This window comes from Convolutriloba macropyga, chromosome 4, assembly GCF_964194025.1.
Source record: "Convolutriloba macropyga chromosome 4, txConMacr16.3, whole genome shotgun sequence".
NCBI classification, from domain to species: Eukaryota; Metazoa; Xenacoelomorpha; order Acoela; family Convolutidae; genus Convolutriloba; species Convolutriloba macropyga.
Window position 1 is genome coordinate 6197343 of NC_134471.1, and position 26465 is coordinate 6223807.

Consider the following 26465-nt stretch of genomic DNA (forward strand, 5'->3'; position numbering starts at 1 on the left):
TTTCTATACGCCCGTTCGACTCTACCGGCGTCTTCACTGAATTTTAAGTTTTCGGCTTGATTTCACGTCGGCTAGCTTTTGTATTTCCTTGCTTTGTTTTTCCATTGAGTATAATACTACTTTCAGCAGTTTCGCAGACTATTTTAGACTATCACAGACAAAGTAGGATACCTACAGTGCGATTATTGTTGCAAAACACTTGTTACACTATTTTTGAAACCAATCGGACGCTAAAACACGCTTTGCTTAAGGTTTCACGTGCTGTTTTATCACGTTAGTTTTATTTTCAAGTATTACTCACGTTACATTATCACAGTTTGACAGTTACGAAGTGTATGCTGAAAATTATTTTTTTCCTCCAAATCTCCCCTCCATTTAGCTAACTTGACGCAAATAGAAATATCCTGATTCAAGTTTCAAGATTCAAGTTTGCTATTTGGACTTAAACATTTTTTCTATGCGGTGTCTCACAACCTCATTATAGAAAGTATTTGAATTTAATCAATCAAATCAATCACGCCTTTCTGATTTCTGACTCACTTCGGTTAATTAAGAGCAAACAATATGGTTACGATAGAACTATCTATATATTATAACTTCAGCATGTTCTGATTGCTCAAACATTGCACGTAATGCTTTTATAAAACTCCAGAAGTCATTGCTATCAAACGCCCATATATAATATTTACTAACCGAGTCAGTTATAATAACATTTCAAACATTTGAAATGAACCCTCGAATTGCAGCAAACCAATTACGATATTCGCAACCTTTGCGTGTTTTATCTAACCGTGCGTTCACCATAACCAACCAAACAAATAACGCATGCAAATTGTTGCAACGTAATAGTGGTACTATAAGCACAGTAGACGTTTTATACCAACGCAATAAGCCCCTTTCTTTGTTACCCACAATTTCTCCATTCGTTTTTCTGCAGCATACAAAATTCATTTCCTTTTCCTCCTTATTTTCCATTCAGCTGAGGACTTCAAGCAGAACTAGACTGAACGGGAACCACAGTTCTGCGACATTTTATCCCTCCACTGTTCAAACCAGTTCATCATCTTCTGCCGTTGCTCATGTTACAACTAGCTTACCATTGCAACGTCTAACGGCCACAAGTAAGCATATATTCCCATTAAACCCCCTCCCCCCACGAACGCATCTTTCCCGTTAATGCAACCCCCCCCCCGTCCCCCCACCACGAAATTGCAGCCTCCATCATGGTATGTGTACGGCAATGAGGGAGGGGGTAGGCTATTCATCACCCACTATGCTTGAGTGCTGGGGGGGGGGGGGTTTCTATTTTCTACTGAGCCCAACCTTTGAAAGTGTATAGTATAACAGTTCATAGACCACATGGACCATAGGTTATAAAGTTCTTTACCAGGGTTCATTACTTTGATCATGAGTTAGAATTGGAAATAATCAGTAATATTAATTGATGAGCGCGTTAATCAGGTCCGATATGTTCCCAATGTCTGCCACACAAAACAATTATCAAGAAAATTTACTCGCATCAAAATTTCTCAGCAGTGTCAGTCACTCGATTTCCTTACTATATTTGAAAAACAATAATTTTTAGAAAATTTTGAGAGGGTGATTGCTTGAAAAAACACATCAGATGTTTATCATAAGAAGCAAGGAAAATGGTTTGAGCGATGAAATTATAGTCAAAAGTACACACTCAGGTATGATCTGATCTGTCCCCCCCCCCACAGTGGGAATATATGTTTTATGACCCCCAGGCGCACGAGCAAAATTTTTACATAGTAACGTGCTATATAACAACACAATTTGTAACTGCGGTTACAAAAAACACGGGGGGAAACAGAATAGATCCAATTTTTCATGGGCACCTGAGAGTGCAGCAAAAATGACATGAACACCTGAGAGTCCAAAAATTGTCTTGAACACCTGGTAGTCTCCGGAGCACCTGGGGTGGTCAACTAAGAGGTGTCCTAAAAGAGTCCTGAGCACCTGGGGCGTCTGGTCACCAAATAGGCGTCTTGAAAGGGCCCTGAGCACTTGAGGGTGTGGTGGTCACCAAAGAGGTGTTCTGAAGGTGTCCTGAGCGTACGAGGGTGTAGTGATCGCCTAAGAGGTGTCCTGAAAGTCTCCTGAAAGTGTCCTGAGCACTTGAGGGTGTGGTGATTACCTAAGAGGTGTTCTAAAAGTGACCTGAGCACTTGAGGGTGTGGTGGTTACATAAGAGGTGTTCTAAAAGTGACCTGAGCAATTGAGGGTGCGGTGGTTACATAAGAGGTGTCCTAAAAGTGTCCTGAGCACTTGAGGGTGTGGTGATTACCTAAGAGGTGTCCTAAAAGTGTCCTGAGCACTTGAAGGTGTGGTGATACCTAAGAGGTGTTCTAAAAGTGTCCTGAGCACTTGAGGGTGTGGTAGTTACACAAGAGGTGTCCTAAAAGTGTCCTGAGCAATTGAGGGTGTGGTGGTTACATAAGAGGTGTCCTAAAAGTGTCCTGAGCACTTGAGGGTGTGGTAATTACCTAAGAGGTGTTCTAAAAGTGTCCTGAGCAATTGAGGGTGTGGTGATTACCTAAGAGGTGTTCTAAAAGTGTCCTGAGCACTTGAGGGTGTGGTGGTTACATAGGAGTTGTCCTAAAAGTGTCCTGAGCAATTGAGGGTGTGGCGGTCACCTAAGAGGTGTCCTGAAATTGTCCTGAGCACTTGAGAGTGTGGTGATTACCTAAGAGGTGTTCTAAAAGTGTCCTTTGCACTTGAGGGTGTGGTGATTACCTAAGAGGTGTTCTAAAAGTGTCCTGAGCACTTGAGGGTGTGGTGATTACCTAAGAGGTGTCCTAAAAGTGTCCTGAGCATTTGAAGGTGTGGTGATACCTAAGAGGTGTTCTAAAAGTGTCCTGAGAACTTGAGGGTGTGGTAGTTACATAAGAGGTGTCCTAAAAGTGTCCTGAGCAATTGAGGGTGTGATGGTTACATAAGAGGTGTCCTAAAGTGTCCTGAGCACTTGAGGGTGTGGTGGTTACATAGGAGTTGTCCTAAAAGTGTCCTGAGCAATTGAGGGTGTGGTGGTCACCTAAGAGGTGTCCTGAAATTGTCCTGAGCACTTGAGGGTGTGGTGATTACCTAAGAGGTGTTCTAAAAGTGTCGTTTGCACTTGAGGGTGTGGTGATTACCTAAGAGGTGTTCTAAAAGTGTCCTGAGCACTTGAGGGTGTGGTGATTACCTAAGAAGTGTTCTAAAAGTGTCCTGAGCACTTGAGGGGGTGGTGGTTACATAAGAGGTGTCCTAAAAGTGCCCTGAGCACTTGAGGGTGTGGTGATTACCTAGGAAGTGTTCTAAAAGTGTCCTGAGCACTTGAGGGGGTGGTGGTTACATAAGAGGTGTCCTAAAAGTGTCCTGAGCACTTGAGGGTGTGGTGATTACCTAAGAGGTGTTCTAAAAGTGTCCTGAGCACTTGAAGGTGTGTTGATACCTAAGATGTGTTCTAAAAGAGTCCTGAGCACTTGAGGTTGTGGTAGTTACATAAGAGGTGTCCTAAAAGTGTCCTGAGCAATTGAGGGTGTGGTGGTTACATAAGAGGTGTCCTAAAAGTGTCCTGAGCACTTGAGGGTGTGGTAATTACCTAAGAGGTGTTCTAAAAGTGTCCTGAGCAATTGAGGGTGTGGTGATTACCTAAGAGGTGTTCTAAAAGTGTCCTGAGCACTTGAGGGTGTGGTGGTTACATAGGAGTTGTCCTAAAAGTGTCCTGAGCAATTGAGGGTGTGGTGGTCACCTAAGAGGTGTCCTGAAATTGTCCTGAGCACTTGAGGGTGTGGTGATTACCTAAGAGGTGTTCTAAAAGTGTCCTTTGCACTTGAGGGTGTGGTGATTACCTAAGAGGTGTTCTAAAAGTGCCCTGAGCACTTGAGGGTGTGGTGATTACCTAGGAAGTGTTCTAAAAGTGTCCTGAGCACTTGAGGGGGTGGTGGTTACATAAGAGGTGTCCTAAAAGTGTCCTGAGCACTTGAGGGTGTGGTGATTACCTAAGAGGTGTTTTAAAAGTGTCCTGAGCACTTGAGGGTGTGGTGAATACCTAAGAGGTGTTCTAAAAGTGTCCTGAGCACTTGAGGGTGTGGTGGTTACATAAGAGTTGTCCTAAAAGTGTCCTGAGCAATTGAGGGTGTGGTGGTCACCTAAGAGGTGTCCTGAAATTGTCCTGAGCACTTGAGGGTGTGGTGATTACCTAAGAGGTGTTCTAAAAGTGGCCCGAGCACTTGAGGGTGTGGTAATTACCTAAGATGTGTTCTAAAAGTGTCCTGAGCAATTGAGGGTGTGGTGACGACCTAAGAGTGTTCTAAAAGTTATCTGAGCACTTGAGGGTGTGGTGGTTACATAAGAGTTGTCCTAAAAGTGTCCTGAGCAATTGAGGGTGTGGTGGTCACCTAAGAGGTGTCCTGAAATTGTCTTGAGCACTTGAGGGTGTGGTGATTACCTAATAGGTGTTCTAAAAGTGTCCTGAGCACTTGAGGGTGTGGTGATTACCTGAGAGGTGTTCTAAAAGTGTCCTGAGCACTTGAGGGTGTGGTGATTACCTAAGAAGTGTTCTAAAAGTGTCCTGAGCACTTGAGGGGGTGGTGGTTACATAATAGGTGTCCTAAAAGTGTCCTGAGCACTTGAGGGTGTGGTGATTACCTAAGAACTGTTCTAAAAGTGTCCTGAGCACTTGAGGGGGTGGTGGTTACATAAGAGGTGTCCTAAAAGTGTCCTGAGCACTTGAGGGTGTGGTGAGTACCTAAGAGGTGTTCTATAAGTGTCCTGAGCACTTGAGGGGGAGGTGGTTACATAAGAGGTGTCCTAAAAGTGTCCTGAGCACTTGAGGGTGTAGTGATTACCTAAGAAGTGTTCTAAAAGTGTCCTGAGCACTTGAGGGGTTGGTGGTTACATAAGAGGTGTCCTAAAAGTGTCCTGAGCCCTTGAGGGTGTGGTGATTACCTAAGAAGTGTTCTAAAAGTGTCCTGAGAACTTGAGGGGATGGTGGTTACATAGGAGGTGTCCGAAAAGTGTCCTGAGCACTTGAGGGTGTGGTGATTACCTAAGAGGTGTTCTAAAAATGTCCTGAGCACTTGAGGGTGTGGTGGTCACCTAAGAGGTGTCCTGAAAGTGTACTGAGCAATTGAGGGGATGGTGGTTACATAAGAGGTGTCCTAAAAGTGTCCTGAGCACTTGAGGGTGTGGTGATTACCTAAGAAGTGTTCTAAAAGTGTCCTGAGCACCTGAGGGTGTGGTGATTACCTAGGAAGTGTTCTAAAAGTGTCCTGAGCACTTGAGGGCGTGGTGGTTACATAAGAGGTGTCCTAAAAGTGTCCTGAGCACTTGAGGGTGTGGTGATTACCTAACAGGTGTTCTAAAAGTGTCCTGAGCACTTGAGGGGGCGGTGGTTACATAAGAGGTGTCCTAAGAGTGTCTTGAGCACTTGAGGGTGTGGTGATTACCTAAGAAGTGTTCTAAAAGTGTCCTGAGCACTTGAGGGGGTGGTGATTACATAAGAGGTGTCCTAAAAGTGTCCTGAGCCCTTGAGGGTGTGGTGATCACCTAAGAAGTGTTCTAAAAGTGTCCTGAGCACTTGAGGGGGTGGTGGTTACATAAGAGGTGTCCTGAAAGTGTACTGATCACTTGAGGGGGTGGTGGTTACATAAGAGGTGTCCTAAAAGTGTCCTGAGCCCTTGAGGGTGTGGTGATTACCTAAGAAGTGTTCTAAAAGTGTCCTGAGAACTTGAGGGGATGGTGGTTACATAGGAGGTGTCCGAAAAGTGTCCTGAGCACTTGAGGGTGTGGTGATTACCTAAGAGGTGTTCTAAAAATGTCCTGAGCACTTGAGGGTGTGGTGGTCACCTAAGAGGTGTCCTGAAAGTGTACTGAGCAATTGAGGGGATGGTGGTTACATAAGAGGTGTCCTAAAAGTGTCCTGAGCACTTGAGGGTGTGGTGATTACCTAAGAAGTGTTCTAAAAGTGTCCTGAGCACCTGAGGGTGTGGTGATTACCTAGGAAGTGTTCTAAAAGTGTCCTGAGCACTTGAGGGCGTGGTGGTTACATAAGAGGTGTCCTAAAAGTGTCCTGAGCACTTGAGGGTGTGGTGATTACCTAACAGGTGTTCTAAAAGTGTCCTGAGCACTTGAGGGGGCGGTGGTTACATAAGAGGTGTCCTAAGAGTGTCTTGAGCACTTGAGGGTGTGGTGATTACCTAAGAAGTGTTCTAAAAGTGTCCTGAGCACTTGAGGGGGTGGTGATTACATAAGAGGTGTCCTAAAAGTGTCCTGAGCCCTTGAGGGTGTGGTGATCACCTAAGAAGTGTTCTAAAAGTGTCCTGAGCACTTGAGGGGGTGGTGGTTACATAAGAGGTGTCCTGAAAGTGTACTGATCACTTGAGGGGGTGGTGGTTACATAAGAGGTGTCCTAAAAGTGTCCTGAGCACTTGAGGGTGTGGTGATTACCTAAGAAGTGTTCTAAAAGTGTCCTGAGCACCTGAGGGTGTGGTGATTACCTAGGAAGTGTTCTAAAAGTGTCCTGAGCACCTGAGGGTGTGGTGATTACCTAGGAAGTGTTCTAAAAGTGTCCTGAGCACTTGAGGGTGTGGTGGTCACCTAAGAGGTGTCCTGAAAGTGTACTGAGCACTTGAGGGGGTGGTGGTTACATAAGAGGTGTCCTAAAAGTGTCCTGAGCACTTGAGGGTGTGGTGATTACCTAAGAAGTGTTCTAAAAGTGTCCTGAGCACCTGAGGGTGTGGTGATTACCTAGGAAGTGTTCTAAAAGTGTCCTGAGCACTTGAGGGGGTGGTGGTTACATAAGAGGTGTCCTAAAAGTGTCCTGAGCACTTGAGGGTGTGGTGATTACCTAACAGGTGTTCTAAAAGTGTCCTGAGCACTTGAGGGGGCGGTGGTTACATAAGAGGTGTCCTAAGAGTGTCCTGAGCACTTGAGGGTGTGGTGATTACCTAAGAAGTGTTCTAAAAGTGTCCTGAGCACTTGAGGGGGTGGTGGTTACATAAGAGGTGTCCTAAAAGTGTCCTGAGCCCTTGAGGGTGTGGTGATCACCTAAGAAGTGTTCTAAAAGTGTCTTGAGCACTTGAGGGGGTGGTGGTTACATAAGAGGTGTCCTGAAAGTGTACTGATCACTTGAGGGGGTGGTGGTTACATAAGAGGTGTCCTAAAAGTGTCCTGAGCACTTGAGGGTGTGGTGATTACCTAAGAAGTGTTCTAAAAGTGTCCTGAGCACCTGAGGGTGTGGTGATTACCTAGGAAGTGTTCTAAAAGTGTCCTGAGCACCTGAGGGTGTGGTGATTACCTAGGAAGTGTTCTAAAAGTGTCCTGAGCACTTGAGGGTGTGGTGGTCACCTAAGAGGTGTCCTGAAAGTGTACTGAGCACTTGAGGGGGTGGTGGTTACATAAGAGGTGTCCTAAAAGTGTCCTGAGCACTTGAGGGTGTGGTGATTACCTAAGAAGTGTTCTAAAAGTGTCCTGAGCACCTGAGGGTGTGGTGATTACCTAGGAAGTGTTCTAAAAGTGTCCTGAGCACTTGAGGGGGTGGTGGTTACATAAGAGTTGTCCTAAAAGTGTCCTGAGCACTTGAGGGTGTGGTGATTACCTAAGAGGTGTTCTAAAAGTGTCCTGAGCACTTGAGGGGGCGGTGGTTACATAAGAGGTGTCCTAAGAGTGTCCTGAGCACTTGAGGGTGTGGTGATTACCTAAGAAGTGTTCTAAAAGTGTCCTGAGCACTTGAGGGGGTGGTGGCTACATAAGAGGTGTCCTAAAATTGTCCTGAGCCCTTGAGGGTGTGTTGATTACCTAAGAAGTGTTCTAAAAGTGTCCTGAGCACTTGAGGGGGTTGTTGGTTACATAAGAGGTGTCCTAAAAGTGTCCTGAGCACTTGAGGGTGTGGTGATTACCTAAGAGGTGTTCTAAAAGTGTCCTGAGCACTTGAGGGTGTGGTGGTCACCTAAAAGGTGTCCTGAAAGTGTCCTGAGCACTTGAGGGGGTGGTGGTTACATAAGAGGTGTCCTAAAAGTGTCCTGAGCACTTGAGGGTGTGGTGATTACCTAAGAAGTGTTCTAAAAGTGTCCTGAGCACCTGAGGGTGTGGTGATTACCTAAGAAGTGTTCTAAAAGTGTCCTGAGCACTTGAGGGGGTGGTGGTTATATAAGAGGTGTCTTAAAAGTGTCCTGAGCTTTTGAGGGTGTGGTGATTACCTAGGAGGTGTTCTAAAAGTGTCTTGAGCACTTGAGGGTGTGGTGATTACTTAAAAAGTGTTCTAAAAGTGTCCTGAGCACTTGGGGGGGGTGGTGGTTACATAAGAGGTGTCCTAAAAGTGTCGTGAGCACTTGAGAGTGTGGTGATGACCTAAGAAGTGTTCTAAAAGTGTCCTGAGCTTTTGAGGGGGTGGTGATTACATAAGAGGTGTCCTAAAAGTGTCCTGAGCACTTGAGGGTGTGGTGATTACCTAAGAGGTGTTCTAAAAGTTTCCTGAGCACTTGAGGGGGTGGTGGTTACATAAGAGGTGTCCTAAAAGTGTCCTGAGCACTTGAGGGTGTGGTGATTACCTAAGAAGTGTTCTAAAAGTGTACTGAGCACTTGAGGGTGTGGTGATTACCTAAGAAGTGTTCTAAAAATGTCCTGAGCACTTGAGTGGATGGTGGTTACATAAGAGGTGTCCTAAAAGTGTCCTGAGCATTTGAGGGTGTGGTGATTACCTAAGAGGTGTTCTAAAAGTGTCTTGAGCACTTGAGGGTGTGGTGATTACTTAAAAATTGTTCTAAAAGTGTCCTGAGCAGTTGAGGGGGTGGTGGTTTCATAAGAGGTGTCCTAAAAGTGTCGTGAGCACTTGAGGGTGTGGTGATGACCTAAGAAGTGTTCTAAAAGTGTCCTGAGCACTTGAGGGGGTGGTGATTACATAAGAGGTGTCCTAAAAGTGTCCTGAGCACTTGAGGGTGTGGTGATTACCTATGAGGTGTTCTAAAAGTGTCCTGAGCACTTGAGGGGGTGGTGGTTACATAAGAGGTGTCCTAAAAGTGTCCTGAGCACTTGAGGGTGTGGTGATTACCTAAGAAGTGTTCTAAAAGTGTACTGAGCACTTGAGGGGGTGGTGGTTACTGAAGAAGTGTCCTAAAAGTGTCCTGAGCACTTGAGGGTGTGGTGATTTCCTAAGAAGTGTTCTAAAAGTGTCCTGAGCACTTGAGGGGGTGGTGGTTATATAAGAGGTGTCCTAAAAGTGTCCTGAGCATTTGAGGGTGTGATGATTACCTAAGAGGTGTTCTAAAAGTGTCTTGAGCACTTGAGGGTGTGGTGATTACTTAAAAAGTGTTCTAAAAGTGTCCTGAGCACTTGAGGGGGTGGTGGTTACATAAGAGGTGTCCTAAAAGTGTCGTGAGCACTTGAGAGTGTGGTGATGACCTAAAAAGTGTTCTAAAAGTGTCCTGAGCATTTGAGGGGGTGGTGGTTACATAAGAGGTGTCCTAAAAGTGTCGCGAGCACTTGAGAGTGTGGTGATGACCTAAGAAGTGTTCTAAAAGTGTCCTGAGCACTTGAGGGGGTGGTGAATACATAAGAGGTGTCCTAAAAGTGTCCTGAGCACTTGAGGGTGTGGTGATTACCTAAGAGGTGTTCTAAAAGTGTCCTGAGCACTTGAGGGGGTTTTGGTTACATAAGAGGTGTCCTAAAAGTGTCCTGAGCACTTGAGGGTGTGGTGATTACCTAAGAAGTGTTCTAAAAGTGTACTGAGCACTTGAGGGTGTGGTGATTACCTAAGAAGTGTTCTAAAAGTGTCCTGAGCACTTGAGGGGATGGTGGTTACATAAGAGGTGTCCTAAAAGTGTCCTGAGCATTTGAGGGTGTGGTGATTACCTAAGAGGTGTTCTAAAAGTGTCTTGAGCACTTGAGGGTGTGGTGATTACTTAAAAATTGTTCTAAAAGTGTCCTGAGCACTTGAGGGGGTGGTGGTTACATAAAAGGTGTCCTAAAAGTGTCGTGAGCACTTGAGGGTGTGGTGATGACCTAAGAAGTGTTCTAAAAGTGTCCTGAGCACTTGAGGGGGTGGTGATTACATAAGAGGTGTCCTAAAAGTGTCCTGAGCACTTGAGGGTGTGGTGATTACCTAAGAGGTGTTCTAAAAGTGTCCTGAGCACTTGAGGGGGTGGTGGTTACATAAGAGGTGTCCTAAAAGTGTCCTGAGCACTTGAGGGTGTGGTGATTACCTAAGAAGTGTTCTAAAAGTGTACTGAGCACTTGAGGGGGTGGTGGTTGCTGAAGAAGTGTCCTAAAAGTGTCCTGAGCACTTGACGGTGTGGTGATTACCTAAGAAGTGTTCTAAAAGTGTCCTGAGCACTTGACGGGATGGTGGTTACATAAGAGGTGTCCTAAAAGTGTCCTGAGCACTTGAGGGTGTGGTTATTACCTAAGAAGTGTTCTAAAAGTGTCCTGAGCACTTGAGGGGGTGGTGGTTACAGAAGAGGTGTCCTAAAAGTGTCCTGAGCACTTGAGGGTGTGGTGATTACCTAAGAAGTGTTCTAAAAGTGTCCTGAGCACTTGAGGGGTTGGTGGTTACATAAGAGGTGTTCTAAAAGTGTCCTGAGCACTTGAGGGGTTGGTGGTTACATAAGAGGTGTCCTAAAAGTGTCCTGAGCACTTGAGGGTGTGGTGATTACCTAAGAAGTGTTCTAAAAGTGTCGTGAGCACTTGAGGGGGTGGTGGTTACATAAGAGGTGTCCTAAAAGTGTCCTGAGCACTTGAGGGTGTGGTGATTACCTAAGAAGTGTTCTAAAAGTGTCCTGAGCACTTCAGGGGGTGGTGGTTACATAAGAGGTGTCCTAGAAATGTCCTGAGCACTTGAGGGTGTGGTGATTACCTAAGAACTGTTCTAAAAGTGTCCTGAGCACTTGAGGGGGTGGTGGTTACAGAAGAGGTGTCCTAAAAGTGTCCTGAGCACTTGAGGGTGTGGTGATTACCTAAGAAGTGTTCTAAAAGTGTCCTGAGCACTTGAGGGGTTGGTGGTTACATAAGAGGTGTCCTAAAAGTGTCCTGAGCACTTGAGGGGATGGTGGTTACATAAGAGGTGTCCTAAAAGTGTCCTGAGCACTTGAGGGTGTGGTTATTACCTAAGAAGTGTTCTAAAAGTGTCCTGAGCACTTGAGGGGGTGGTGGTTACATAAGAGGTGTCCTAGAAATGTCCTGAGCACTTGAGGGTGTGGTGATTACCTAAGAACTGTTCTAAAAGTGTCCTGAGCACTTGAGGGGGTGGTGGTTACAGAAGAGGTGTCCTAAAAGTGTCCTGAGCACTTGAGGGTGTGGTGATTACCTAAGAAGTGTTCTAAAAGTGTCCTGAGCACTTGAGGGGTTGGTGGTTACATAAGAGGTGTTCTAAAAGTGTCCTGAGCACTTGAGGGGTTGGTGGTTACATAAGAGGTGTCCTAAAAGTGTCCTGAGCACTTGAGGGTGTGGTGATTACCTAAGAAGTGTTCTAAAAGTGTCGTGAGCACTTGAGGGGGTGGTGGTTACATAAGAGGTGTCCTAAAAGTGTCCTGAGCACTTGAGGGTGTGGTGATTACCTAAGAAGTGTTCTAAAAGTGTCCTGAGCACTTGAGGGGGTGGTGGTTACATAAGAGGTGTCCTAGAAATGTCCTGAGCACTTGAGGGTGTGGTGATTACCTAAGAACTGTTCTAAAAGTGTCCTGAGCACTTGAGGGGGTGGTGGTTACAGAAGAGGTGTCCTAAAAGTGTCCTGAGCACTTGAGGGTGTGGTGATTACCTAAGAAGTGTTCTAAAAGTGTCCTGAGCACTTGAGGGGTTGGTGGTTACATAAGAGGTGTTCTAAAAGTGTCCTGAGCACTTGAGGGGGTGGTGGTTACATAAGAGGTGTCCTAAAAGTGTCCTGAGCACTTGAGGGTGTGGTGATTACCTAAGAAGTGTTCTAAAAGTGTCGTGAGCATTTGAGGGGGTGGTGGTTACATAAGAGGTGTCCTAAAAGTGTCCTGAGCACTTGAGGGTGTGGTAATTACTTAAGAAGTGTTCTAAAAGTGTCCTGACAACTTGAGGGTGTGGTGATTACCTAAGAAGTGTTCTAAAAGTGTCCTGAGCAATTGAGGGTGTGGTGGTCACCTAAGAGGTGTCCTGAAAGTGTCCTGAGCACTTGAGGGTGTGGTGGTTACATAAGAGGTGTCCTAAAGTTGTCCTGAGCACCTGGGGTTGTGGTGGTCACTTAAGAGATTTCCGGAAAATGTATTGTGCAACTCGTTGTCTCCTCAGCACCTGAGAGTATCCTGGAGACCTATGAGGTGTATTTAAATTTTAGTGAGCACCTGCTAGTTTCCAGAGCAACTGAGGGTGTCCTGGACACTTACGAGGTGTCTCGTCAAAGCCCTTGGAAAATAATAGTGTCCTGGATACATGAGGTTTTGTGAATACCTGAGTTTGTCCTGGGTACCTAAGAGGAGTTTGGAAACTGTCGTAGGCACATGGTGGGTCTTAGACACTTGAGTACGAGTAAATTGGAAGTATCTTCAGCTCTTGACGGTGTTTTGGCTACCTATGAGGTGTCCTGAAAGTGTCCTGCACAGCTGTTAGTGTGTTCTACACTTGTTCTGATTACCCGAATATGTCTTGGGTACCCAATAGATGTCCTGAAGAGACCTTACACAGCTGGTATTTTGATGGGAGCATGAGGATGAGGTTTTCCAGGTAACCTAAGAGGTGTCCTGAAAGTGTCCCGGGCAGCTGATAATGTTCTGAGGACCTGACAGTATAAGGAAAGTGTTTTGGGCACCTTAAATTTCACACATACTTTGTGAGCAACCGAGAAATTTTTCGCTGGCACTTCAATTTGTTTTTGAAGTGTCATTAGCACCTGAGTGTCCTGAAATTTCCAAGGGCACTTGGCAGTGTCCTGGACACCAGATAGTGGAGTGAAATTGTCCTGAGCATCTGATGGTATCCTGGTCACCTAATGGGTTTCCTGTAATGCTAAGGGCACCCGGTAAGGTCTTGGACATCTCATGTTGTCTTCAAGACCTGATGGTCTCCTGTGTACGTAATAGATGTCTCGAAAATATCTTAGACTCCTTCGATCTTTTCTCTTTGTGACCGTCCATTACGTGACCCCTGCAATACTTTTACAAAATGAATTACTATGTAGTGGTACGTACTCTGTACGAGGGTAAAAAAAAGAAAAAAGAAACACTTAAATTCTGATCAGTATAAGAAAACACATTCAAATTGCGCAATCAGAAGTGTATTTTAATGTAAATTTTAGATGCAAAAATCATTTATGTTTATAACAATGAACGTACAATTTTGAACCAACAAAAATTATTGTTGATCAAAAATTTTTATCACATTAAACACAAGGCGTGATCCCAGCAAATCAGGTGCTAATGAATTTGAAACCATGCCAAGACTGATTGGTTGATAAATGAAAAAAGTCTGGTCTTGATTTGTATTTTTCAATTTGATAAGCAATCAATTTACTTTTAAAGTCTTTTTTCTGTTCTTTGATTCTTATTGACTCTGGTAAGGCATTCCAATCCCTGATTGCTGTACGAGTAAAGCAGTTTTGTAATTTTTGGCCTTTGAACTTACAGTTCCAGAAACGAGTTTTTGTTCGGCGTGATTGTACTACTGACCAAGTAGCAAGCGATTGACCCGTTTTTGGGGAGAAAGCAGGTAGCTGGCCCGATTTAATTTTCCAGAAGTATAATAATATTTTGGTATCAATAAAAAGTTTTAGAGGTAGGTGAAATGTTATGTTTTAATCTCAGTTTTTCGGTTGACTCAAATTTCGACCAATAAAAAGAAGCTTTCAAGGCCCAGTTGATTTGTTTTTCTATTGACACTAAAAGATTTTATCCAATCGATTGAATGACCACGGCAGAGTAATGAGGGTGACTCAAAACAAGAGCATTCAAGATTAGTTTTAGAGATGATCTTGGTAAAGAGTTGCGAATTGTGTATATGGTTTTTATTCCAAGGGCCATTTTTTGACAAAATTTTGACTTCGCTCTGGAATGTCAATCTATTGTCTATATGAACGCCTAAGTGTTTGATTTCCTGTTTTTCCTCAACGAGAGCGCTATCAATTTTTGGAAGTTCCTTTTGATTTTTTCTTGCGATTTTGCTAAAAACTATAAACTCAGTTTTTGAAGCTTTTAAACTCAGTTGATGTTCTTCGAAATAACTGGTTAATTTCATAGCATATGATGAGAGCTGGTTTTTGCTTTTTTCAATTGAATCGCCAGATGTGAAAATAACTGTGTCATCTGCATATTGAATTAGCTCTGTGTTGTTGTCAACTTGTTCATGCAAATCATTGATATGGAGAGTGAACAAAAAAGGTCCTAAAACAGTGCCCTGAGGAACACTTCTTGCAAAACTTAAACTGTCTGAAAAAATATCATTTAATACCACTGACTGTACTCGATCCGATAGAAAACTACCAATTAATTTCAGTGCAGATTTGTCGAAGCCCAGATTATCAAGCTTGATGCTTAGTATTTCATGATTGATTGAGTCAAAGGCATTGGAGAGATCAAGGAACGCTGCTGTTACAAATTTGTTTTTGTCTGTTTCTTTTCTGATGAACTCTGTTGCGCACATTATTGCATCTATTGTGGATCTTTTTTTCTTGAAACCATATTGATGTTTACTGGAAAGGCGATTAACATTCAAATAATCGTTGATTTGATTTCTCGTAAGGGTTTCAGTTACTTTAGACAGACAGGGGGTAATTGATATTGGTCCATAATTATTCGGTTCTTCAAGGTCACCTTTTTTGAAAAGCGGTATTATATGGGCTTTTTTTAGGCATTTGGGAAAATAAGATTCCTTTATGAAGTTGTTCACAATGTAGCTTAGATGATGAGTAACAATAATACTCGCATCTTTAAGAGCCCATACGGGAATAAGAGATGGACCAAGAAGTTTATTTTTACCAAGTGAATTTATAGCATCAAAGCATTCTTTTTCGGTGACAAATCTAAACGAAAATGTTTTCCAAGTATAGCGTTTTTTCTTTGGAAGAGTTTTCTCTGACCCGGAAAATTTACCTAGTATTGAAAACGTATAGTTCAGAAGATTGGATATTTTCTTAGGGTCTGTGACATAATCTTCACTAAAAGAAGTACTTGAATTTTCTTGACAAGAGAAAAATTGTTTGAAATTCTCATCGTTCAGGAAATTTTAACGATTAATCATAGTAAAGAGATCAAACATTACATTAGTAGAATAATGTACTGGGTAGAATAATGTACTGGGTGCACAACCAGAAAAGATACGACACCTGGTAGTTTTCTTGACAAGTTAGTGTCCTGAGCATCCGAGGGTGTCTTGAGCAGCTAATGGTGCGGTGGGTACCTAAAAATATCTCTAAGTGTTTGGGGCATCTGGTAGTGTTTTGTACAACAGAGGGTGTCCTGAGCATCTGTCGAGTTATGGTTACCTAATAGAGGTCCCGAAAATTTCATGCATACTTTTGAGTGTCGTGAACAACTGAAATTTTAGTGAAAGTTGCCTGAGCATCTGAACGTTGCCTGGGTACCAAAGAAGTGCCTTGAAACTGTTTTGGGCACTTTGTATTGCCTTGAAGATTTGAGGGTGTCTGGTCACCAAATAGGGGTCTTGAAAGGATCCTGAGCCATTGAGGTTGTGGTGGTCACCTAAGAGGTTTTCTGAAGGTGTCCTGAGCATATGAGGGTGTGATGATCGCCTAAGAGGTGTCCTGACCACCTGAGGGTGTGGTGGCTGCTTTAGAGGGGTCCTGATTTTACCCTAACTTACCCTATTTTTAAGTTAAATTTCTGGCTGGGTTAAGGCAAAGTTAAGGGATTTTTAAGGTAATGCTAAGGTAATTTTACGGCAAGTTAAGTTAGCCATAGTTAAGGTGAGTTTAAAAAAAAGCAAATCTACCTTAACAGTTGGGGTGAGTTAGGATGTTTTTAAGGTGAAATTACCTTAACTTTATTTAGTGTGTGGGTACCTGGTAATGTCCCAGAACCCTGAGGGTGTCGTGAAGACCTCAGAGTGTAGAGAAAGTTTCTTGAGCATCCACGGGTGTTTTGATTCGCACCTGATGGTGTTGTTAGCACCTTAGGGTGTCCTGATAACCAATGAGGTGTATCGGAAATGTCTTTGGCACCTTGTAGAATCCTGTGCAGTTGAGGGTGTCATGAGCACCCGATGGCGTCCTGTGTACCTAAGAAATGTCCTGAAAATGTCTTCGGCACCTGGTATTGTTCTGAACACCTGAGGGTGTGTTGGTCTCCTAACAGCTGTCCTGAAATTTCCCTTCACACTAAATAAAGTTAAGGTATCACTACCTTAAAAAACATCCCAACTCACCTTAACTGTTAAGGTAGATTTGCCTTTCCTTAACTCACCTTAACTACCCTAACTTTACCAGAACTTTACCTGAAAAGTTAAGGCCTCACTACCTTAACTAAATAAAGTTAAAGTAATTTTACGTAGAATATAAAAGGCTCGAGTTAAGGTAAAAATTAGGTAAACTTTACCTGAACTTTACCTTATCAACGGTTTACCTTAACTCCGTTAAGGTAAAAATACCTTAATTTTATTTTGTGTGTTGATAGGGTCTTGAGGTGCTTAGAGTGTACGGGGGACACTGTCTTGAAAGTTATCAGTGACGAAATGTTTATCAGATTTTAAAAAAACCGTAGATCTGATTTAAAAAAATTAACTCCTTTTGAAGAACGAGATTTTTCAAAACCAAAAGAAAAAGCAGCAAGCAATTGCAAACAATTGTCATCATGTTCAAGTTTTCCTTATAAAATAATGGCAAAAGAGGTTGACTTTTTCGATAATGGAAAACTAATAGGAATTGTGAGACAACTTTAAAATGTAGGTGAAAATGGTTGCTCTGAGCCGTTGCATTATTCAATTACAATTGATGTCAATCTGTGGCCGCAAAAACAATATTAAGAATAACAATCTGATTTTGATAGGAGATTGAGCTATCAAATTGGAGGCGGTACGAATAACAGCAGAACGTGCCACTTTACCCACAGACTCGAAAAGAATAATTTTGCAGACAGAGTAGAGTAATTTTAGCAACCGTCTGATTTAACATATGTTTTTGTTTTCCTCCTTGGATCTTTTTCACTCATAGTTGACAAAATTTTGGGTTGGATTAACAAGAGTATTGAATGAGAGTTGATGGATGAGACCGATGAAAGCAATTCGTACCATTATTAATGCAATAACACGCAATATACTGTGAAGTGAATCCTAATACAAATGCCGAAGTGAAGCATTTTGAGGACAAAATTCGGGATGTCTTAGCAAGATATTGTTAACATAATTTTTCATGAGAAATCATCCCGTTTTAAATTTAAATTTAAATATAATTTCACGTTCTCGTACCAAGATACTTGCCGAGGCCTTTGCAAGATAACTCAAGTAACGTCTGATTGGCCAGTTCTTCCGAAACACTTTAGTGGGAGAGGAACTATATACTCAAACGGGTTTTTTTGTTCAGTCAATTTTTGCCGATGGATATATTCATTGTAGAGGGTTGTGAGTGAAATCATTAGAAAGCCCGTCCAGCGTAGAATATACAACTAAAAGATTTTGTGAATTTCGTTTTTTTCACAGAGTTATCGAGGTGAAAAGTTTTGTGAACATTTGACTGATTTCGTTCTTATTGTTCACAATTTTCCATACTTTTGCGCAATATTTACCAATTTTTCTTTAAAAATATGATAGAATTGGTAATCATAGTGTTGTTGAGTTTAACTCTCAAAACAAAAGAGTTTTGTTAAACTGTTTGATTCAATTTTCTGGCTAAAATTGTTTATATAATTTTCAAAATAAAGAATTAGATTTTTTAACATAAAAAATGGCACGAAAATGTTTTTTAGTGCACTTTGTTTACATTTAACGGATTAAGACTCCTAAAAATTGCTTACACAATCTTCGTTAACTACAAAAACATGCTAGTTTTGGGGATTTTTTAAGAGTGTTCTTGAATAAAAAATTTGCCGGTTTTTCGGTATTTTAACTGGATAATTTTGCAAATTGCTTAATTTATTTTTGGTATTTTGGCTTTCTTTTGTCAAATTATCCATATCCAAAAAATTCACAACCTTTCTCAGTTATTGTGGCCTAATTGCTGTTTCCTAAAGTCCAAAAAAGTTCGGATTGTAATCAATTTTTTCTAACTCATTTTCGCATTTTTCGCTTATTTATATGTTAATTACAGCAAAGAAAAATTCAAATCAAGGCGCACTAATTACAGTTCCAATTGGTTCCCTAGGTAGTTTCAACAAATCACTGCAGGATTTTCGTCAAAAACTTGTGGTCGTTTTCACTTTTAAAAATACACAAAATTGTTTTTAAAGTAAACAACGAATTACTGAGCCTTGCAAATTTCTTCTCTTTTCTTTTGTGGCCCTCTTGTAGCTTGAAGTCAGCACAGACAGGTAGCACCATTCTGATGAAAAAATTAAATTTAATGCGGTTTTGCACTTAGGTAATGGTTTTTCAGCTTCGATACTACGAGTTTTCACAACAATTTTTACATTTTTTCGATTTTTTTTTCTATAATTGAGGTTCTTTTTTTGTGTTGTCACATTATTGACAGGCCAAATATCACATTGTTGTTACTTATAACGAAGGGACGGTTGAATACATCTGTTTTTCAGTGCATGGATTACGGTTTTAGCTGCTTCGACGCCGTCTTCTAGCAGAATGTAATGAAGTTTTTTTTATTTTTGTCGTTGTTTGTCGTTCTTCTGTAGTCGCTTGACATATTCTGGATAATTCTAGGTTTTAGCTGTTTCCCATGGATGAAAAAAGGAAATTGTTTACTGATTGCAGTTGATAGCGCTATTTTTTCATGACTTTGAAATCAAATGTTTAAAAGAATTGTGAACATGTTTTTTTAAACTTGCTTTTCTCTAATTAGAGGTTGCATTTGAATTTATTGTTGTTGAAGTTAGGCATTAAAGATGGGCGTTGAAAATAGGCTTTTATTGTTGTTGAAGATAGTTGTTGAAATTTGGTGTTGAAGAGAAGCGCAATTGAACATATTTAAGGTTTTTAGTTCATTGCTTATTGTTTTAAGTGCATCGATACGTGTTTTTTGCAAAATTTTTATTTAGTTTTTGATTTTGCCTTTTTATCGTTTTTTTGTATACAAATGACACATTCTTAATATTGACAGATATCACTGACTTTTTTGAGGAATGAAAAATCTATTTATTACTTTCTGTTGCTAGCTTATTTTTTATGTCTTTGAAATCAATACTTTTCGAAATATACGAATGTATTTTATAACTTTTTAACTTTTTTCTTTTTGTCCTCTTTATTGCTTGTTACGTAGTTTTTTATTCAGAGGTCTCAGCTCTCATTATTGTAGTTTAGAGAAGGCGCAGCCGATTGTATCTCATTTTTAATGACTATATTATGGTTTTAACGGCTCCGACGCTGTTTTCTTGCAAAACTTAGTGGAAGTTTTTTTTGTTGCAGTTTGTCGTTTGTTTTGGTAGAAGTACGACATATTCTGCATAATGATAGGTCTCAAAGTGTTCATATTTCAGCATGAAAATGAACAGAAACCTATTTAAAGATTTCAATTGATTACTAATGGTTTTCATTTTTGGGAATTATATGTTTACAAAAAAACGTAAACGTTTTCTTTCTTTGTCGTTTTTTGTTTCTTTTTTGTTGGCTTGTTACTTAGTCTCATCAAGGACGGATCCCGTGTTTTTTCAAGTGATGAACAAACTAATTTGTTTAGTTTTGGTTTTTTGACACTAATTTGACTTTGATAGTATGTAGTTTTTTTACTAAAAAGAGACGGTGAGTTTTGGATGTAAATGTTTGTTGTTATGCGATTGTTTAGACTTGTCTCATAGTCTTAATAAAGGCGGGTCTCATCGGCCCACCAGTGTGGAATTTTTTACTTTACTAAGTGATTTGAGATGGAAGCTTTTTTATTCTTACAACAATTATTTTTGGTCATTAAATGAGATTTTTTGAAAGTTTGCTATCTCTTCTTCGTTTGTTAGACAATTAAGCCAAACTTGTGGACCAGCGGGGTTAAAACATTATTTGCGGACGCACATTACCGAGCCTCCTTGTTGGAAAATAAACTCACTTAAATTGGTAGAACAGTTTCAATTCGGGGCATTTAAGGACATAAAATTCGATACAACTAAAATGTCGATAGTTTTAAAGGTATTGTGTTCTTTGAGATAATAAGAACAATTATGATGGATATTTGCCGCCATTTGTGTATGATGTAAAATTTATCAAAATTGATCAGAATAGATTATCCAAAAATATAAATTTAAAGCCTGTTTTAAATGCAAAAAAAATTTATTGACAATCGTCAATTTTTCCCGCGCCAAATTTTTCTCTTCTCTCAAAAAGATGTCAGATTAGGGGGTAATTTGGGGGAATTTTTAGAAAAGCTGCTCAGAATTTTTTGGGGGGAATAAGGGTGCAAAGAACAATATAAGAAGGGAGTACCCCATTACCCACCTTCTCACACATCGTCTTCGGGCTATTTCTGCCACCTGTCTGTTTATTTGTATTTTTAAGGAAATTGGCCAAATTCTATACAATCAACATCCAAAATGTCAACAAGTGGGGAAGGAGGGAACAGTAGACTGACTATTGTGAATTGCGAAAGTGCCCCCCAGGCTATTGGGCCATACAACCACGCAGTCAAACATGCCAATGTCGTCTACACTTCGGGTCAAATTGGTAAGTCTAACAATCATCAACGAAATACAACAAAATTGTTTACTGTTTTCATTACCCAAGTCTAATCAGAGCTGGCTAGCATCGGGCACTTCAGCCTGGAAACAAATATTATTTGAGGTATGGAAAATTTATCGGTCGAGCTTGGTCACTTCATGGATTGGGTAGAAGTCCTTTCTTAGGTCTACTTTTCTGCAAACAGGACTGGATCAAGACTAAACAACATTGACTAGAGCATTCAAAGGGCAATTTTTAGGACAAATCAGTTGTCGCAACTGGACTGTATTGTCATATTTTTGAGTCAATAAAGCTAGGTAGATAAATTGTGATGGTCTCAACCGATTAGCTATGACGAAAATGTGAAAAATTTTAGTTGATTCCGCCCTTCAAAATTAATTTTCTGGAACAGCAGAGATTTTTAATTGATTGTTGATTCCTCATTAAAAATCCAACAGACGAAAGAAGGAGCTTAGTTCGTTTTAAGCATTGTTGAGCACGTCAATAATCGCAAGAAAAATTGTACGTGGTAAAAAATAGTCACCCTAGTCAAGACCAAATGGTTATCTTGCAAGATCTTCCAAGATTCTTGCAAAAAATGGTTATCTTGCACGATCTTGCAAGAAAATGGTTATCTTGTAAGATCTTGCAAGACGATGGCTATCTTGTAAGATCTTGCAAGAAGAATGGTTATCTTGCAAGATTCTTGCAAGTTCGTTCCGTCAAGCTCTGCTATCATTGGCTGTTATAGACGCATTATCTTTCATTTAGCGCAAACTATTACCAAAATATAGTGGAATGAGTTTTCAGAGATCATTTGAAACAAAATTTATACCAAATATCTGTATTGTATTACAGCCGTTGGTATTAATACTGGTTACTCTCATTTATTTACATTAATTCGTACTTCAAATTTCTTGTTTTGCAATATGGAAAACAATTTACTTTCTTTTTCTAAATTGAATCAATTTTTAGTTTGAGCGGAAGAAAACAAAGTTGATGCTATTTTGGTTGTAATTATCTATCACAATGTAAAAAAATTGATGGGAAGCAATGTTCGCGTCTCATTTTGATCTTGTTCGATCATGTTCCATTTATTTGCATATTTGCAAGATGAATGGTTATCTTGCAAGATTCTTGCAAGACAAAGGGTTATCCTGCAAGATCTTGCAAGATTTTGAAAGAAAATCTTTAAAGACGATGTATCGTCTTGCAAGATTTTGGCAGAATCTTGCAAGATCTTGCAAGATAACCATTCGTTGTCGACTTGGGCAGACTCTTGAAAAGACTTTGCCCTCGACCGCTGACTCATGATTTAACTTAAGCTGCCCATTTTTGCATCACAATATTTTTAGTCAATTTGGTGACGTTTAGGGCCAAGAGTAAAAAAATTGGATCAAGCTTAAGTTTCAGAGTCGAACCAACGTCATGTCGATGGTTGTTCGTTTTGAGCATGGTCTTGCATTGAGGTTTTTTTTGGTCTTTTCATAAATCGAGCTGCAAAATGAATATATTATTTCATCTAGGTTTTTTCAGTGAACAGTCCGTATAAAATTGATTGTGTTTAAATCGATTTTTAAGAGAAATTTTTATAACAAATGAAATTGTAGTGAGCAATTTGATCATGAGGTTGTACTTATTACAAAATTAGGCAATTTTACATCTGTTTTTGGCCTTTTGTCCCATCGTATTTTCTCAAAGTTTCCCTAGCAATCGAAAATCTAGCTTTCTATAATGTCTTGCTTCACGAAAGAGGAAAGATAATTGGCGTATAGTGGTCTAGTTTGGATCTATACACAATTTTGTAACTTTCCTTTTTGTCCCTCAATAAAAAATGTCTCTGTATATTTTACAAATCTTTTTAGCATGGCAACTCTGTTATCTTTAAAATGGACCCAAAATAGCAGTCTGCTGAGAAAAATTTTACTAAAATTTTAGATTAAACAAAATTTTCGATAAATATTTTTTATTCTCCCAAAAAGATTCCTTGTTATGAGGCATTTCAACAGAAACGCTCCAATTACCCATTACCACCCTTACAGTCCCCCGCCTACGCAGACCCCTAAACTAGCGTTTTTGTCCTCATTTTTTAAAGCAATGTCTATAATTTCATAGTTTCATTAGGCTATAATTTTCTTCATTATTTCTTTCCTAAAATATTTTTTGTTTTAGTTAAGTTGGGCTAGCAATTAGATTGCACGAGTTGACCGCTTTTTGATTTTTAGAGTGACTTTTACGCCCTTTACTTTTCACTTTTTGCGTGGTTTAAAAATCTCTCTCAATCACAATTTAAAGCAAACTTTTTATCAACAACTGATGAAATAATTGGCTTCTAAAGTTGACGAAAAGTTTTTTTCAGATATTCGTTTGAAAATATTCTATTAACACTCTCATATGTTTCGCACCAACAGTTTTCATCTTTTTTTTAATCAAAATATGCAAGTTGGTTGATTTTCTAAGAATTGAGATTAAAATTAAAATCGTTTAATAGTGGCCCTCTTTTGAAAGTAATTTATGCCCGGCCCCAAAATCGACCCCTAATAAGCAGACAATAAATCTTCGACAGAGATATGGAATTTGAAATTGGGCGAACGACAATTTTTATGACTCAAAGAAGAGCTTCCATGAATTATACGACCAGAAAAAGAGACTAATGATATCGTCAATTTTATTTTTTTTACAGCATACTAACACAATTTGGGAGCTGCTTTTGGGGGATGAGTAAAGTCCAAAAATAGAAACTGGTGAAAAAATAGAAAGTAAAATTTCCTTTGTAAAGAACTTCATTGTTACTCTAAAGATGGAAACGCTAAAAAACATTTTTGTTATATGAAACGAAGATTACTGTTCAAAAGAGTCAAGCTAACATCCGTTTTTCTAATTTTTAAGTTGGTAATCTTTGTCGATTTTAAAATAATATTGGGTTTTTCAGAAAGTAGATTCTCCGGTGTTACTTTCGAAAATCTTACCTCTCCGTTTTTCAAGTAAGTTACTTCCCTTCACTCATGATATAATTTTAAATGCTGCACCTGACGAATTTAACTTATAACAAATAGTGAACATCAAGCACAAGTAGTTCTTTCTTCTTTGAAGTTCTACTGTTTTGGTGGAAGATAATTATTATCTTTTTAGAACTAATTAAAAATATGGGATAATTTTGGACCATTTCGAACTTTTTTGACTTCTACAAGCATTTCTGAGCTGTTTAGCAGTTCTTGTAATTTTGTTCTAACAAATACAGCACATGGAGAGTGTTTGGCTTCTTCTAGTCTTTTGATTTTTCAAATCTAATTAATCTTTTTTAATGAAACCAAATCTACTAATTTGAATGGAAATGGTGCCTGTCTTCATCTGCTTTTTTGGCTTGTGTTGTTTTTTGAGGGCACTAGATCAATTGTTAATTGTTGATAGGAAGGCTTCGAAATTTTTTCTTACTAATCAAAAGACCTGAATGTACCCTTAATAAATGGTGCCTTGAGTACAATTTTTGCTGGCTGCAACTTGTGGAAAACTTACAGATATCGAAAAATTATTTTAAAAAATAAGAGTAATAATACCGAGATATATATATATATATATATATATATATATATATATATATATATGATTTTTCCGTTTTTTTTTTCTCGTCTTTGCTTTGTCGTTCATGTGATAAGTCAGACAAAAATTTCAAGCATCATTTGGAGCCGCTTTTTTTTTCATTTTTTTGCCCTCAATTGATACAAAAAATTGCGTTTGAAAATTGACAACTTTGCGTGAATGATTATTTTATGGATTGTTTCCTTTCAGACTCCTTATGCGTATTGAATCAAAATTTCTGTATTTCAACGTAAACGTCACTACTGGCGAAATAGATACTTTTTTGTGGCACATTTTTTTGAACACAAGATATTTTAACAATTATATTTTGACACAGCTTGTAAAGTTATGGAACCAATAAAAGATATAAAATACTCGTTGATTTAATACCATAACTCACAATCTTAAACAAATTGAAATAAATTTAGCAACAGCTTTGGTCTTGGTATGCGAGACAATATGCTAGAGCAATAAACAATAAATCTCCTATAGGGACCAGAATTGTTAACAGCTCCATTGTGAAATTCGCCCACTGTTGTTGCTTGCGTTAAGTGAACTGCAAAGAATTTGTTAGGGGGTCATTGCAGGAGCAACCACTGTGTGCGGATACTACATTTGAACTATGAGCATCTGGTACTTTCAAGCCTATATTCTGCTAACCATTACATGAACTGGTCTCGATCTTAGGCATTCTCTTGTTCGTTCTGGTGCATCACGGCTTCATTTCTCTAGCCAAGTATACGTTGAACAAGTAGAGCCTCTTTTCCACCTATGTCAAGCTTATCTTATATGCAAAATTTTACATTAGGTTTTTCTCTCTCAACCTTCTGACAGAAATATATGCCAACACCAAGGACATCAAGCTCGACTTTACGATTAAAAAATGGCTAACATTTTTGTTGATTGATCTATTTGATCTCTTTTCACTGTTATTTTTTCAGAAACCATTTCGTCCTCCGTGAACAAATTGTTTGATTTGTTCCTCCTGTGTGAAAATATTGATACTTCCTTCAAATTATTATTGGTCTTCATAGTCTAGCAAGTGCAACATCCATTTGATCATAAAAGATGCCATTATCGGTGAGTAAAAATTTGAACCAAAAGTTTTTCTTGACTATACTAATCTATGGTAAGACCATGACTCGACCCATGAAAAGGGTGAGCGGCCCTTTTCTGTTATTGCGACGTAGAAATTAAGACGTATACGGTAATTGAACTTTGCTTATAATGTAAGCAGACAAAGAATAATGCGTGTTTTTAATATTTTTGCGCTTTTCTTTCACAGGAATAGCTTTATGGTACTAATATTTTTGACAACCGGAAACAAAAATTCATCCATTTCTCTACCGGTACCCGCAGTTTATTATGACTAAAATAAAGGATCTCTAAGGACCAAAAAGTACATATTTGGGGGGTGCAAATAGACTGGCTATATGAGGCTGGGGGGGGGGGGGGCAATAACAGAAAAGAGCCGGGTGAGCTTGACCGTTTTCTTCGATAAAAGACCGTGTCTGGACTCGTGAAAAGAATTTGCATAGACTTAAGAAATGTGCTGGACCGTGTAAATTGGGTCAATATCATCCCTAGCTTCTTGACTTTTGGGTATTTTCATAAATCTAGATATCAACTTGGGTGCGAAATTTTAATTATGAGTCGAGAGAAAATAAATCATTCAGATTTTCCAACTGTTTTTAGGAATTGACCCTCAAACCAAAAAACTTGTCAGTGACCTTGTAACAGACCAGGCCTACACAGCGCTCACCCACCTCCAGAACGTTCTAGAAAAATCCGGAAGCTCCCTCGACAGCGTGATAAAAACAACAGTATACCTGACCGACATGAACGACTTTCCATCTGTCAACTCAGTTTATTCCCAGTTTTTCGGGGAGAGATCGAATGGGCACAAACCTGCACGTTCGTGTGTGCAGGTGGCTGCATTGCCTGCAGGTGCCAAATTTGAAATTGAAGCGATTGCAGTTGTTTTGAATTCGAGTGCGCGAATTTCGAGAGGCGACGAAAGACTAGCGCTGTGATTACTTTTAAAGGAAAACATAACATTTTAATTGATGTTAGTTATATATTCCATTTCCACATTTTGGGTTAAATATTATATTTGAGTGGTATCAGATTTTATGTATGCTGACAAAAAAGATTGATTCTTTGTCACTTAA

At 39.8% G+C, this 26465-nt stretch overlaps 1 protein-coding gene across 1 annotated transcript; it reads left to right on the forward strand.

The window, feature by feature from the left end:
* The first annotated feature begins 351 nt into the window (after positions 1-351).
* On the forward strand, positions 352-26465 carry LOC142338234 (uncharacterized). The gene is made up of 3 exons (XM_075387894.1): positions 352-1121; positions 20557-20721; positions 25990-26465. Exons 1-3 carry the CDS (start codon positions 728-730, stop codon positions 26325-26327), a joined length of 897 nt encoding a protein of 298 aa, XP_075244009.1. The 5' UTR covers positions 352-727; the 3' UTR covers positions 26328-26465.